Source organism: Pagrus pagrus (assembly GCF_965226575.1).
Source record: "Pagrus pagrus genome assembly, chromosome: 3".
Lineage (NCBI taxonomy): Eukaryota > Metazoa > Chordata > Actinopteri > Spariformes > Sparidae > Pagrus > Pagrus pagrus.
In genome coordinates this window covers 2,777,113-2,793,075 of record NC_140187.1, presented here as the reverse complement: position 1 = coordinate 2,793,075, position 15,963 = coordinate 2,777,113, and the positions used below count along the sequence as shown (strand labels likewise).

General features: G+C 39.6%; 2 protein-coding genes across 3 annotated transcripts in view; both read right to left on the bottom strand.

The window, feature by feature from the left end:
• Nucleotides 1–10,198, bottom strand: part of LOC311255474 (serine/threonine-protein kinase 4-like) — a 30,950-nt gene extending 20,752 nt beyond the window's left edge. Inside the window, exons 1-9 of the mRNA XM_084349988.1 lie at nucleotides 9,640–10,198; nucleotides 5,920–6,000; nucleotides 4,566–4,694; nucleotides 3,605–3,719; nucleotides 3,346–3,510; nucleotides 2,882–3,049; nucleotides 2,573–2,710; nucleotides 2,112–2,243; nucleotides 1,356–1,566 (exon numbers count right to left, since the gene is read on the bottom strand). Of these exons, the coding sequence (XP_084206114.1) occupies nucleotides 1,356–1,566; nucleotides 2,112–2,243; nucleotides 2,573–2,710; nucleotides 2,882–3,049; nucleotides 3,346–3,510; nucleotides 3,605–3,719; nucleotides 4,566–4,694; nucleotides 5,920–6,000; nucleotides 9,640–9,683 (1,183 nt within the window). The 5' untranslated portion in view covers nucleotides 9,684–10,198. The remainder of the gene's footprint in view (nucleotides 1–1,355; nucleotides 1,567–2,111; nucleotides 2,244–2,572; nucleotides 2,711–2,881; nucleotides 3,050–3,345; nucleotides 3,511–3,604; nucleotides 3,720–4,565; nucleotides 4,695–5,919; nucleotides 6,001–9,639) is intronic.
• A 1,020-nt stretch (nucleotides 10,199–11,218) lies between these two features.
• Nucleotides 11,219–14,989, bottom strand: cox6c (cytochrome c oxidase subunit 6C). 2 transcript variants are annotated; one of them, XM_084348532.1, is made up of 4 exons: nucleotides 14,898–14,989; nucleotides 12,304–12,417; nucleotides 11,494–11,626; nucleotides 11,219–11,317 (listed from the first exon to the last, which is right to left on the bottom strand). In XM_084348532.1, exons 2-3 carry the CDS (start codon nucleotides 12,406–12,408, stop codon nucleotides 11,501–11,503), a joined length of 231 nt encoding a protein of 76 aa, XP_084204658.1. In that variant the 5' UTR covers nucleotides 12,409–12,417; nucleotides 14,898–14,989; the 3' UTR covers nucleotides 11,219–11,317; nucleotides 11,494–11,500. The 2 variants fall into 2 exon arrangements, with proteins under 2 accessions (XP_084204658.1, XP_084204659.1); XM_084348533.1 differs by lacking the exon at nucleotides 14,898–14,989 and adding an exon at nucleotides 14,649–14,780.
• Nucleotides 14,990–15,963: the final 974 nt, after the last annotated feature.

Here is a 15,963-nt window from a genome sequence, read left to right as displayed (position 1 = left end):
AGGATGCATTATTAAAATATCATCGCTAACATCAAGAATTTAATCAAACAGTTTTGGAGATTTGTGGTTAAAAACTGCTATGGAGAAATTAATGGGATATTTTTTTATTTTTATCATCTAATTATTAAAAGAAAGTAATAACAGACGCAGGTTTATGTATTTCAGGACGGGAAAAGAAGAAAAAAAGAACCGTTCCAGTTTAAAACAACTGCTGTGGCCATCTGCGTGTTGATTTCTGAGTTTACGAGGTGCATTCAAGTTCCCTGTGGTGAAACTGACACAGACAGACAGCAGAGGACACAAACAGCGTGTCCATTAATGAAACCAAAACACTGCAGAAACTCAGTGTAGTTTAAATCTCGTCTGTTTTGGTACAAATATTTACCCGTCAATGGTGGAAAGCCTTTAGAGATTTACTCGCCAAAAACATCTACCTGCATTCAGTGCAATTTCTGACCTTGAGTCACGCATAAACAGGAACAGGACATATTGAAAGTTCAATCTCAAAATGTATAAAGCAAAATCAGATCATTCAAATAAAGACTGATTTGAAACCAAGACCCTACTGAAGATCACTATTTTCCAATTTAGAAAAGGGACAACAAAAACCACTTTGGAGGTCATCAGCTTCTGTTGTTGGTGGATGAAAACGTTAATTTCCTAGATGCACAAGATGATACGGTGAAACCAGACACACACCACAGTTGTCCACCAGTTCACCGTAAGTCAGTGAACCCTCCTCCTCAGTGTGATGGTCACACAGTGACCTCTAGTGGATAAAACAGGAACTCAACAGCTGCACTTTTTTGGAAGATTAAATGTAGATGAACAACAAGCAGCCGGTTCACAGACTCATTCTGCTCCAGAATGATGAAATGATTTAATGTCAGAAGTGTTAAACAATAAGCATGGTCGCGATCAATAAAACACTTTGATAAACAACATCCACTTCAACTCAATGAGCTTGGTTTTCATTGGCCGCTGACTGCTCAACAACTACAGTACTCATTTAGTGACATGTTTGATACGATCTGAGCGACTCAAAACAGTGTGTGGGTGAATCCTGGTGATTTATTAAGGATCATCTGTGAAACCAGTCCAAGTTTTTTCTGGATTTGAGGATTTCAAACACAGTTTCAGGGCCAGATGTGGTGACAATCAGCCCGTGTCCACAACAGTAACTTTGTTTGAAAATAGTGTCAGCATGTTCCTCATCAGCTGGTTCCTCTTAGGCTTTGTTCAGTAAACTGGGAGCCAATTGTTGATCACACATGATGACCTTTATTTGTGTAACACATCTCTACACGTGTAATTCTGTAGAAGATTCTGATGCAAAAGTACTTGAAAGGTCTTACTTTTCATAGTGCCGGCTGCTTCCTCATCCTCATCGTCAGAGTTGATGACCATGGTGCCCAGCTGCGACTGCATGGTTCCAGTGTCATCGTGTTCAATCATCGTCCGAGCCGTCCCGCCGAGTGAACTCGCTAACGAACCAGCAGCCCGGATGGTTCCTGAGTCGCCTGTTCCCGCCCGCACCATAGTCCCCTGGTCCACCTCGTCCTCATCCTGAAACACAGCGGCAGAGGTTAAAAGATTATTAAATACATGTCAGGTGGGCACTAATCATGAGGTGGAGCCATGTTCAAGAACACACTGTATTGTATTTATAGAGCTTCTACTTCTGGAGTATCAAACCTCGTTACATCACCCACATCAAAAGATTTTCATTCAAAAAGTCACAAAAAACCCTGATGATTCACACATGAATGATTTTTTAGTTTTTGCTGTTTTGGATCGTTTTAATTTTCTTTTCAGTTCCATTTCTTTGCGACTACTTAATAGTTCATTGTAGTACATTTAAGACTCTTGTCTTTTTTTAATTTTAATCCATTTGTATTGTAAAAGTTACTTCAGGTAAATAGACTTGGAACAGTGCTTTTTGTTTTTCTGTTGATATTTCAGCACAGATGCAGAATATTGTTCATCAGATTAAAGTGGTAGAAGAAAGTTTTCCATCAGTCTCAACTTCAGCCTTCAACCTCAGCAGATGACACTTGCCCCTTTCAACAGTTGTCTTCATATTGTATTATAATAATCGTTCCAGTCCGTACCGAATTGTCATCATCATCAGCGTCCTGCTCTCTCTGTTCTTCCTCCTCTTGTCTCTTCAATTTGATCTCCATGGCGTCTGTGATCAGTGCTCTGAGGATGGTGTTGGGCTTGGCCGACTTGATGAACGAATGCTGATGTGGAGGGAGACAAAGAATGAGCGAGAAAGATTAAATTCAAGCTGCAAACACATTTTCTATTTTCCCTACTAGCAAAAATAGGAGCATCTTAAATACAGTAAAATGACAATCTTTACCGATTAAGATATTGTCTCTAGCTAAAGCAAAATGTCTGAAAATATGTACCATTATAACCAAATTAAAATTAGTGAATTCATTTTGTTTCGACTGAAATGTACCATCTTTAATGTGGACCTGTTCGCAGAGTTTCTAACCAAACCGGCTGGCAAATGCTGCATCTACTGTCAGTTCAGGCTGAGAAGTAGAATTTCACACTGCGTTACCTGTAACAGCTGTGTGGCAGTCGCCCTATGTTCTGGGTTTTTCACCAAACACTGGCTGACAAAGTCTCTAAAGGACTCAGACCACAGATCCGGGTTCCTGAACGTTGGAGGAGGGTTGGTGGGGATCATGAAGATGGCCTGGAAGAAGAAACATAATTCAGTAAACCCAGAACAAAGGTGGGCATGCACAGAGAAACACTCAATGTAAATAATACACTAAAACATCTGTACACACAATTACAGCAGAAACTTCTCTTCAAACACAAACTCTTTCACTCGTACACAAACACACTGTACAGACTCTCTCACCCTCATGGGATGTATGTCAGCGTAAGGCGGCTTCCCCTCAGCCATTTCTATAGCCGTTATTCCCAGAGACCAGATGTCCGCCACACAGTTGTAGCCGATCTCCTGTATGACCTCTGGAGCCATCCAGAACGGCGTGCCGATGACCGTGTTTCGCTTCGCCATGGTGTCCTGAAGAAGAGAGGTGGAGACGGAAAGAGACGGAGGAGAGATCGTTAAATCCAAACTGAACATTATAGAGACTAAAGATGTCTCACTGTGAAAAGGACAGAGAGAATGCTAATAGTTCAAGAAAGTACAGGAAGGTTTACAAAATTAAAATTGACTCAGAAACCTGATGTTATTGAAAGTAAACACCTGTTATTTTCATTAGATCATCATCTGCACTGATACTGATTCAGTATCTCAAGCCGGAGTTACAATTGTGTTGTAGTTCATTCTTATATAATCTCTGTAATCTCACTCACTGTGAGTTGTCCAGCAACTCCAAAGTCGGCCAGTTTGGCCTGGCCCTCCGTGTTCAGCAGGATGTTTCCTGCTTTGATGTCTCTGTGGATTTTTCTCATGAAGTGAAGATACTCCAGACCCTTCAGAGTGGACTGCACGATGGTAGCTATCTCCTCCTCCGTTAGCTACAACACACATAAACACTTACACTTCAGTACACTGACACAAATGCTCCATGCTCTACACAAACTCTCCATGTGTGTCTGTGTATTATCTTACCGTCTTGTTGCGTATTCGGATGATGTCAGACACTGATCCTGCTCCACAATACTCCATAACGATCCACAGGTCACTGTTTTTGAAGTAGCTGCCGTAGTACCGCACTACATGTGGACTGAACACACACAAAGATTAAACTCAGCATTACACAGTCAGCGTCTCAAACTGTAGAAGACTATGAATTCAATTCAGTTTAAAATCAAAGTTTGTTTTTGTAAGTTAAGTAAAGAACATTTTCATCCAACCTTCCACCACACTGTCCTTCAAGGCAAAAAAGCAAAGTGGTTTACATAAAACATAAAGGGCACTAAAGAAAAGATATTAAAAAAGCACAAGGCAATATAAAAAGACTACAGAGTGCAGTCAAAGATGTGAAGCAATAGTCCCAAGTTTAATTTAAAAAAGCAGCAGCAAACAGAAATGTTTTAAGGTGGAGCAGAACTCCCCTTTGTCTTCTCCACAATCTTTCAAGTCCCTCTTAAAATAATAATCAGCTGCTCATATAAACGTCACATAAAATGAAGCTTCAGCGTTCAGAGTAAGTCAAACATCTTTAAAGGTGCTATTTATAAGTCCCAAAGCATTATTTGAGTTGGGAGACTCAACAATCAACTTCTATTACAAATAGCACCTTTAAATGTCACTGTGTTTTCAGTATACAATTTCAGTAGTTCCCCTTTGAGCAGCAGTGAAAGAGTAATGACAAGAAAAATAAAATGAATGCTAGAAAAACAGAAACTTCGACCTGATTTGTCTAATTCAGACTGAAGAAGCTTCATGTTAGCTTCAGATGAACTTAAGAATGTATTTTTGCACAGAGAGGACTTGATTTTGTACCCTCTCACTTACATCCAAAGCCCATTACAGTCTTCAGCTCTCCAGTATGAAGAGGAGGAACAATAAAAGCAAGAAAAACAAACTTTCAAACATTTATATTCACATAAACCATGTGCACAGGTACCTGTTACACTGCTGCATGATGGAGATTTCCTTGATGATCTCCTGCAGGTCAGACTCCACAGGAACTTGTTTGATGGCCACAATCTCCCCGGTCTCTTTATAATGAGCTTTAAACACACAGCCGTACGACCTGCAGACACACAAAGAGAATCATTTGTTGTGTTAAATGTTTGATTCACCTGTAAATTAACCTACAACTAAAAAAATAAATAAATAAATCGCTGGCTATGTGCAGGGGCATCAACAGGGACGTCGTGGTGCATTCAAGTGTAACTAATATACTCAGAAATCCACAATGGAATGGTCACGTGTCGTTTAATATCTTAAGTTTAGATTTTTTCTTATTGTTCTTTGAAGATGTGGCATTAATTGATTAAATGTTCGCCTAAATTGTTATTGCCAATCGTTCCAGACCCCTGACCTTGAATAAAAATCAGATGTGGAGCCTCTGATGTAAAGCGTCTCTCTACATCTTTACTGCAGAAACAGGCTGAATCATCTGCAGAATCACAGATGAGACGCTCAAACAGACGAAGGATGCTTCAACAGTCTGACAGTGAGAATCTGACAAGCCTCACACATGTAGGATTGAATCATAATGGTTTTGTACGATATCGTTCTGCCTTCTGTGTGTTACATTTTGCTTTTTAATCATGAGGAACTGGCGTCTATCTGCTGTCAACATCTGTCACTTCAGATGTTCTTTCTTGTAGCTGCTCTGGATTATTCTCTCATTATTTTCTCACACATTTTCATTTTCACACATCTTTAGTTTGTTCTCACCTGCTCAAAAGAACTGAGAGGGAGAAAAGGATCCAATAAACAACTTTAAACATAACCGGTGTGATTATTAGTCTCATTAACAAGAGAGTGGCTGATGCTTGGTTTATGTTGCAGAAAGAAACTACACACGGAGTCTTGAGTTATATTCAGTGGAAAGGTCATTAAGTTGAGCTAGTTGCTGAATATGACAACTGCATCACACACACAGCCGCAGCGTCAATCAGCCGCTCAGAACAGGAAGTGCGTTGAGAAACAGGATATGAAGAGGCAATGTTTATGTTGATGGGCACCAGAGAGGAGGAGCTGAACAAAGAGGGAGAAGAGACGAGGCAGAAATAGAGAGAACGGGTTACAGAGAAAGTGTGGAGGAGAGAAAGAGGAAATAAAAGTTGATTAACTGAAACACTCAGGTCTCATTTAAATACAGACGGGATTGTGGAAACACAGGCATTCACATTTATCAGACGGGATTGTGGAAACACAGGCGTTCACATTTATCAGAGTGAGTGTGGGATGGGTTGATCGTCTGTGTCACCCGGCGTCTTAACCAACACTACGACTACGTGACTCACCCTTCACCCAGCTTCTCCAGGACATCAAAGACTTCCTCTGGCTGCTTGGTGAGACTGTCCTCGCTCAGCTTCTTCAGCTGCCTGCAAAGACAGACAGAGACATGGTTGAAGGTGGTGGAGACAGAGAGGAGGGAGACAGAAGAAGAAACTGAAACTTTTCAGTGTGAAGATTTCAGGGTGGGGCTGCTGTTAGTGTCATCGATAAATCTGCTGTTAAGTTCCTTGATTCATTGATTAGAAGAGTGTCTTGTTTTGTGTGGCCAACAATACAAAACCCAAAGAAAAGCTGTTTGCACTAATAAAATAAAACAAATGAAAGAAGCAAATTTTTACATTTGAGAGGCTGAATCCAGAGAATCTTTCGCATTTGTAAGCTTTATAGAAAAAAAACCCACAAGGCTTTAACGTGTAAACGCTTCTCAAATGTCTTCTTTCTGTTGACTTCTTCAGTCTCACCCATGAAGCTGATTGGAAAACTTAACACTGCAACTGGATACTGGATTTTCTCACAAGCAGACCTCAAACAGTTCAGATCGGCAGTCACACGTCCTCTACGTTAGTGCTAACCTCCTCCTGACTACACAATCATCTGTCCAATTACAAACAACGATGAGAGTTCACATCAGGAGTAAATCAACAATCTTGCAAGCCTATATATACATATATATATATATATATATATATATATATATATAGCCTCACAATAATATACTGATGTATTGCTCAGCTCAACACGAGCTCAGCAGTAAAACAGCTTGAGATCTCAGAATGCTGACATCTGAGGAGTCATTGCAGCTATTCCTGTTTCCAAACAGTCTCCATGTGCACAGTCAGTATGTGCCAACTGAATAGATGAGAATGAGCCAGAATATTTAATTCATGCTGTTATTTTGGGTGCAGCCGTCCACCTTTACTCTCTCCAGGAATGTGAGCAGAGCAGTACTACAAAACATTTCCAGATTCTCCAGTTTGATGAGTCAGGACAGAAATAGACTCGGTACACTAACAAAAATAGATCCAAATATGTCCTAGATGCAGCTTGTGGCAAACTATTCTTGGTATGACGACAGGAAGAGGGAAAGAAATATTAAATCATGTCGATGATAATCGAAGACACAAGACCAAACTGCTGCTCCACTCGAATCCACAAAAAGATTTTTAAGCTGTTTGTAAAGCTTGTTTTTATTTACTGCTTTACTATTTTTAATGAAAATTGAAAACCAGAAAATCTCTAAAAACACAACTGTCATCAAGCCTCAGCCACTCGTTCTGCTTGTCAGGTGGTCAGCTGATAACTCAGCTGTGTCAATACGACTTTCTTTGAAGCCTCTGGGCCAAATGTTATCCTCTGCCCAGTGTGGTCATACGCTGAGGTGCAGTGTATCCACCTCAGGCCACAGACCACAGAAGAGACAGAGAGCTGAGCAGTGAAATGCTAATCTACCGTTGCAGCCCATAATCTGCTTTTCAAGTGGACTCTACAAATGTACGTGTGGATCTGCTGTGGCTGAAACTACTGGACACACCAAATGTTTATATTACTAAATATAAAACGTCCAGAGTTTTTCTGGCTTCTTTATTTAAGACCGTCTATTCGACTTCAAGAATTCAGTTTCATTTTTTACTGATCCGACTCTACATTTACTGTTAATGTAGGCAGGTAGGCAGGTAGTTTCAGGACACAACCAAAGTAAATGAGTTGTTAATTCCTAAATAAACCTTCTTCAACATTAAAGGCTGAAATTATGTTAAATCACCTACATGAAGTTAATGAGGAAACACTGGACGAGCGAGTGGACGTGATAACAACACAACAGTGTGTTTTACCGGCATCCTCCTGATAAATGGACAGAATAGGAACTCTTCACTTCCTTCTGTCAAACACACACAAACAAACGCGTTTCTAAACTACACAAACTGCTCTGCACCTCTTTCACTGGCACTCCTGTCACGGCTATTTACAGCGTTATGTGAACGTCAAAGACTTTGCTGTTTTTTAAAATTATTTTATTCACTTTCTTGTGCGTCACCGTTCTAAAACTGTTCATGTATTTCTCACTCCTGAGTTTACTGAAGTCATACGTCCGTCCACCATCTTCAGTCAACAACTCTGGTGAAACAGCCAAACAACACAAGACATAATTTAGCAAGCAAGCTAATATTATTTACTAATCCAACAGCAAGAAGGCCAGCTCTGCTAAAATGGTTTTAAAAATAATTACGTAACAGTGCTTTAAAATATCATCCTTCAGGGGGAAAGAGCAGAGGTGCTATTACACATAACAAAGATCATATATCCAATGAGTGTTTCATCTACCAACTACATTAATCATGAGCTGAGATGAGTCATGAGCTGACCCACTCAGGTGTGATAAACCCCGACTGGGCCACAACTAATGATTATTTTCCCTAAAGACTGATCTGCTACTCAATATTTTAAAACCTAATCAAGATAAACTCAGATATCTAGTTTACTATCATTATAACTAGAGCCCGGCTGATGTATCAGGAGAGCTACATTTGTAGGCCAGGACATCTCTGTATCACTACAGTACTTCATTATAATGTTAGGGTTATGTCACCAATTTTAACTTTGGATATCGCACTTGAGAATATAACGATTTCGATGGGATTTCGATTAATTGCGCAGCCCTAAAAGTATTATTAATTAACACATATAAAGGAACCATCGACAGGATTTTGAAGTCCGTATAAAGTGTTTCTACTCTTGTCTAACATTAAAAATCTTTAAGTGTGAATCAGGTTTTATTTCCTTAATAATAAAGGGAGTGGTGGGGCACAGACATGACAGCTATCTTAGTCACACACGGGAGAACAGTGACACATTACCGGATTATAAAGCCTCATACACATTATGAAAACTGCCCTAAATGAACTCAGCTGTTCTTTGTTTTTAACCAAAGCATGTTAACTGTTTCCAGTGGCCTCATTTTCCCCGTGTGGTCTCTCACACACTCCTGTCGTCATGAAAACCCACCTGACAACCTGTCAAAGCCCACACATGAGTGACGAACATCTACTGAGAGCCTTTCATCTGATCTGTGTTGATTCAGTTAAACCTGCCGAGATTAAAGCAGCTGAAAGCAGATTTACACACAGAGGTGAGGCTTTAAATTGGATCAGCAGGGCTTTGATAGTGACAAAGAGACGGGATTAGACACAAGAGATCAGGACCCTGATACAATGAGAGGTGGACTCATGGATTACTGTTTGTTTGTATTTCTACTTAAGGAAAGAATAAGTAGAAAAGTGCAGGATGACAGATTAACAATTAAAACATCAGACTGGCATGAAAAACCAAAAATGTTCTGGTTCTGTTATTATCATCAGAAGAGCTGCAATACAGTAATAATGAAATAAAATGAAATGGATCCAACTCACTGATCAGTTAGACTCGTGAAACCTGTGTTAAATTAACTGAAGACCCCTCAGACCGCAGGTTATAACTCGAGATTATAACCCAGGAAGCGGAGCAGTTAAACCGTTTAGATGTTTAAGTTTAACATTAATCTCTCATTAGTCTGTTTCCCTTGAGAGTCTGTTATGTAACCGTTAGTGTCATCTAACTCACTCACAGGCTGTGAGCAGCTACGAGGCAGATTTTCAGCCACAACTTCACTCAAACGTCCAGACAGACGAAATCAATGAGGATGCCAGAAATCAAGCGGTTTGTTTTCATTCTCAGGAATGAACGTTTACCTGCGAGGGTGATTCCTCATCTGCACTTTGTCCTTACTCTCCATGTTGTCCTCTTCGGTTCGCTTTAACGGTCCTCTCCGTCGTCTGAAGTCAAACTTGACCGTCAACGTTTCGCAGCTAACAGTCAGTTAACAGACCAACCGTCTGCTGAGCTCGCGAGGTGGCTAGCAGCAGCTAGCCGAGCAGCTAGCCCGCCGTGCTACAGCAGCGTCCGTGCTGCTGCCGCCTGGTAGCCTCGAAAACAACCACGTCTGTTTATCATTTTGTGAAACGAGGTCTACACGGTGTAAAGACTTCACCCAGCTGCCGTTTCCTCGCCGTTGGGTTCATCCTCCTCCCGTGTCTGGACAACTTTGGACTTTTTTGACAAACCGCTTGGCAGCCGCTGTGACATCCAGTCGAAGGAACCAGGAAGAGCCGAGAAGAAGAAGAAGAAGAAGAAGAAGAGTGGGCAGGAAGGCGGGCCGAACAAAGGCTGCAGTACCGGGCGGCCGCAGCAGGGGGCGACAAACACACTGACAACAAGCATGAATGGACTGCAGGCCTGTTCAGCTACAGAACCAGAACCAGAACCAGAATCAGCTTTACTGGCCAAGTATGTGTTCACAAACAAGGAATTTGACTCCGGATAGGTTTGCTCTCAATGTAAAAGGAATAGTTTTTAAACATTAAATAAAAATAAATAAATAAATCATTGAAATTAAGACTAATATGTACACGAGTGTGCATTAATAGAATGCAGGCCTGTTCAGCTATTTTCAAAGGAGGTTTTTACACCCTGACTTTACTTAACAAAAGTCAGGAAACTCATTACCTCAGAATGAGGTTAAAATAAAAATAAAGTTTAAGTTGTTCAAGCTAAAAAGTTTCACATCTAAAAACCACTAGTCAGAAAAAAAATGGAAATAATTGAAGATACGGCAGTGATACAGCTCCAGAGGTCTTATAAGATAAAAATAACAAATACATCTCTGTATACATCCACAGCTGCATATTGTGTCAATTCCTGTTAGTATAAAACATCAAAAGTACATTTAATTCTTGTGTAATAAATCCAAAACAAAGTGCTGAGTCCCATTTCCATACAACTCATTGTTGTACTATTAAGGCTGAACTTCAATTCAAAACATGATTAGACTCACAGTCCAGATAAAAGACAAGACATAAAATAAATTACATACACACTCACAATGAGAGTATAGTTTTAAAATAATATACATCATGTCTTACAAAGAGACAACTGTCTCTACAACTGGGACTGGCAGCATGTAGTGCTAATCCTGATGTTTGATAAAACCAGGATGATTTCATTTTCAGACACAATAAAGGCAGCAAATAAATAATACACAATAATTCCGCTATGATAATGAATAGGAAATATTATTATCAACCAAATATCTGGCCATATTTTCCTGTTTTTTATCACTATAATACATTCACATAAAAGTAATCAGCAGTTAGTAATAGTAGGAACTGCAGCATTTCAGGCTAATATATGAAAGTTTTCACTAGTACTGGATTACAATACAATGCCAGAATATCTGGAATAATGTTTCAAATGAAGAAGACAAAGACAGAATGCCGTTACATTAATAGAATATTTTATTTAGAGGAACAAAACAGCATAGCGAGAGGGAACTTCATCCTCAGACCAGGAATGAACGACGAGGAAGAAGAGCTGCAGGAAGAAAACAGAAAAACAACAATTAAAACCAAATGTTGACGTGTTTATAACTCGATCTATACAATCTGTCCACACTGAGCACTGCGTATGAGATGTTCTTCTCAATGCTGCATAGAAACAATGTTTATTCTCAGTGTTATCTAAGTTTTGTGGCCTGTGGAAATACTCACAGTGGGTTTACTCCCCAGAGGGCCGCACACTCTCAAAGATGCCGGCTTCCCTCATGGCGTTGAACTCTTTGGTGGCGTCGTACTGCTTGTAGAAGTCAGCGTACGCCTGTTTCCTGGGCTCTGTCACTGCGTACTGCGGGGAACAAAGGACACAACAGTTTGTTCACAGTTCAAAATCAAAACCTAGAGCTGACCGTCAAGACATAATCATTTATAAAGAGAAAATATGTGAACAGAGTTTCAATCTTCAACAGATTTGTGAGTGTTTCAGCTTGCACTATGATGTTTTTTCAGCCCTTTAAGATCTATGACTGGTCACAGGATGTGACTGTGGCAGGTTTAAATAAAGATACGGTCTGTTTACTGGCCTCAGCCATCTTGTGCAACACATACAAACAGCTGTATTTACATGGCGGCAAATTTAATTGTTGAAAAGGTTTAACTGAACCTTCTGCAACCGACTGAAACTTCATTCGGTTTGGGTCTGTTTATTCAGACTGAGGTGTTTATATGCAGCATTTTTATTCTGTTTGGGCCTTTAAACAGATTATAATCAGAATATTAGGCTCCATGTAAACCCAGCCAGTGTCCAATAGACAGAAGCTTCACATGACTTATTGGCGGGTGAACGTCTCCGTTGTTTCGCATAAAACAGCATGTAAATACATTTGTCATTTGACATAACTGCAGAAAAATGAGTGTCTTGGTTTAGATTCTGTCTGGTCAAGATGCTGATTAGGTAACATTTTTAAATCACAACAGCTTCATCAGAATAAAGCTGGTAGCCAGTGTGGATTTGCCTCCTCTCACCTTGAATGCTATCGCAGCTATGAGAGACAGAGAGAAAGCGATGGGCAGGTGAAACCTCAGACGCTTTGCCAGCATCCCCCTCATCACAGGCTTTGCCAGAGACATGATGGATCACTAGGAGGAAAAAAGGGATAAAAATCAGTTTTAATCAGACAGTATGACATCACTCCACCTCTTCATTTGATATCAGGGCCAGCACTGAATGACTTTCAAGTTTAAATTAAAAAGAGGGCAAGTATCTTAATCACAGGGTGACTGCATTCACCACAGACAACTGTACAGCCCGAGTAATGACGCAGTCAAACTGAAATTCATTTCACATTCACTTATGTGAAATGGGTCGAGACAAATTAGCTTTTTATATTAATGCTGTCGAGATGTTTTGCAAGATGCAACTCCTCGTTATATTAAATTCTGCAGACTACAGCTAGCAACTGCACTACAACACCGCTTTCTACCTTAACGGACAAAGATAAAAAAATCGGCCTCTCATTCGTCCCTACACAAACAAACACATGCACGCACGCACACACGCACACACACACACACACGATGCAGAGTGCTGGTCGGTCCATCAGAAACATCTCAGTGTGTTGACGAAGGACACTTTGATCCTTGGCTCCTCGTGTTCGCATGTCAAACAGCCAAGATAAGATGATTGGACGACCTGCTCTACCTGCTGATTCCCACCCGCCCCAATAACACTACAGCCCGACCAATACTGGATAATTGAGGCCAAAACTGAGATCATTATATGGACATTTTAAAACTCTGATTGTAACATACCTGCCGATGGTATTTTGGTTTTAAACATAAACAATCTTAATACGAATCAATGTTTGTTTGTATTGTGATAAAAAATACATGCTGCTGAAAAATAAACCTGTCTGGAGCTGACTGATCGATTAGATGTTAGGGGGGGGGGGGGCCAATATACAATATTATTGCAGATCAACATTGCAAACACTAAATATGTTGCTCGTAGTGAATTTTCATTATCGGGATAATCCTGATTATTCTAAATGAATGACTTGAAAACGCTCTCTAGCTGATGTCCTGTATTGGTGTCTGTCTGTGCCTAAGTCTGTCTCATGGTTTGCACATTTTATCCTCCACAAAAACAAGTTAAATCACGTGTGTGTAAATACTACAGATGCCAAACTACAAAACAACAGGGAGATGAGGTTGATTATCTGTTCCCCAACAATAATGTAAGGTTAAAGTTATTCCAGTATGTTTTAGAGAACATTTTTTCCTCGCAATTATGTTGGACAGGATGTTTGTGACATGACATTATCATATGCCTGATTCTGATATGTCTGCATTAAACTATGACTGACTCATTTATAGGTCTATCTTTGTTTAACATTATCTACCGGTTTCAAAATATACATCAGAGAATTAAGACTTAGAAATTAAAGAAGAAAAGCAACAGTCTCTCATATTTATCTGTGTTGGGTTGTCCATTTTTCTATTATGTGCCCTTATCATTGACCTCCAGTCTCCAAGTGTTGTAATTTGTGCTATATGAAAACTACAAAACATTACAAGAAACGTGAAAGGGATCTATAGTCCATTAATTTACATTTTATCTACATCCTGCAATTGTATATGTGCGTTAAAGTAATTTTCTCCATGGTTGTCTATAATTTTAATATTACCAAGAAATCATATCGTTTTTTTCAGATTGCATATTGCGACAGAGTGACGTCCTAAATATCACAAAATCTAGGATGACTTGAAAATACCTGAAACTGGATTTTCACTGTGACTTTATTGAAACATTCAGACTCGAAGGTCAATTTAACTCCACTGATCTCGAAGTAAACCAGGCCAGTTTTCAAAAAAATACTGCCTTTACTGTTTGACTTTACTTCTTACTTTCTTCAGACATTTAGAGGACAGTGTTAAACATACAGATAATATTAATAATGGCCGATATAAGTCAATCAATGTGTCCCCTCCTGCAGGCAGACCGCCATCAGACACCGCTGCCAAGTCAGGTAAGCAGCACAAACACAGACTATCGAGTGACCTCTCTGCAGCTTTACTTCCTTGAACATGTGTCCTGCATTACACTGTGGTGTCGCACATAATAAATAAACATAATCAGGGATCTAAACTCAACAGCAAATATTAACAGAGGACATTCAGTGATGCTAAGTTAAAGAGTAGCTGAGGCAAAGGGTCAAAATAGCTTAATGTCATAAACAAGATACGACACAACAGACTTCCTGTCTTTTTATAGAATAGTTTACCCCTTAAATGACATTATGGTCCACCAATATTCACTCAACACTTTCACTAATATCATTCACACACGTAACAATAACGTTTCTACTCACAGATTAGTTAAATAGAAGAACGAGCTGTCAGTTAGCATCTAGCTAACGCAGGATAACGGCAGCACGATAAGCTAACGTTAGCTAGCTCGATGCAGCTAACTGCTAACCGACCGGCGACTTGAGAGGAAAGCGGCAAAATACCGGGAGAACGGTAAAAGCCAGGAGTCGTTATTAATCTGAAAAATCACTACGTTGTGATGTAAAGTCAAACGCAAACAACTGAATGGTCGTATTTTGGGGGATACTCACAAGTTGGACTCACGACCTTCACAGAAACCGCTAACACACTGCAGCTGCGTTCTCTACACCGGAAGAGACTCTACCGGAGCCGCGGAACGACAAAATTAAGTAGCGTGAAAGCGAAGTCACCCAGGGCAGATGAGGTCAAGGAAATTGAAGACAGGCTGCATTTAATATCACAACTAACGTGTTTAAAGTGTGACAACAGCTGTTCAGAGTAACTCTACTTATTAAGAATATGGCACACAACTATACACGGCGCCATTATTCTTGTAAACATGTTAATGTGTTTATTATTAGTTTATAAACTATCAGAGGGTCCTATTTGAAATCATTGAGCTATGATTCAAGACCATTAAAGTATGTACAATATTGGATTAGGGCTAATATTTATTTATTTATTATTATTGCTTGTGTCTGGAGGATGTACCTGCGCTGTAAGACATATTTAACACACAGATGCACTGAAAACTACATGTGGTGTTGTAGTAACACAGTCTGACCACAAGAGGGAGGCAGAGTGACGCACAACTGACCTAAGAGTCCTCACAACCTCAGTTCTGCTCACTTCACATGCAGTTTGAACGATTTGTGTTCATGTGACATTTAAATGAAACACTCTTTATGTTTCTTTTTAATGTGAATGCATTATAATGATAAACAAAACAAAAAAAAAGCAGGAAAAGTTGGCCAGATATTTGCTTGATTATAATATTTTCCTATTCATTATCTATTAGACATGTTTTAAGATGGAAACCACTTTACCATTCAGTATCTTCTGATACTATGTAAAATATTCATAACTTCTGGTACTATTGGGAACTTTTTGCCTCTGCAAAATCTCTTGCTAAATGCAAAATGCTGTTGATTGTAGTTTGAATTGATGCAATAAACACCTTACAGGTCCTCTGGGTATTGATGGAGACTGTCATCATAACTGAAATGCTTTGGGGGAAGAGCTGAAATGTCATTACAAAAGTGACAAATGATAAGGACACAATACTGCATAAGTTTAATTTACTGTAGCTATAGGGCTAAATGCATTTGGTTAGTATAAGGCACTTAGATTTTCTTC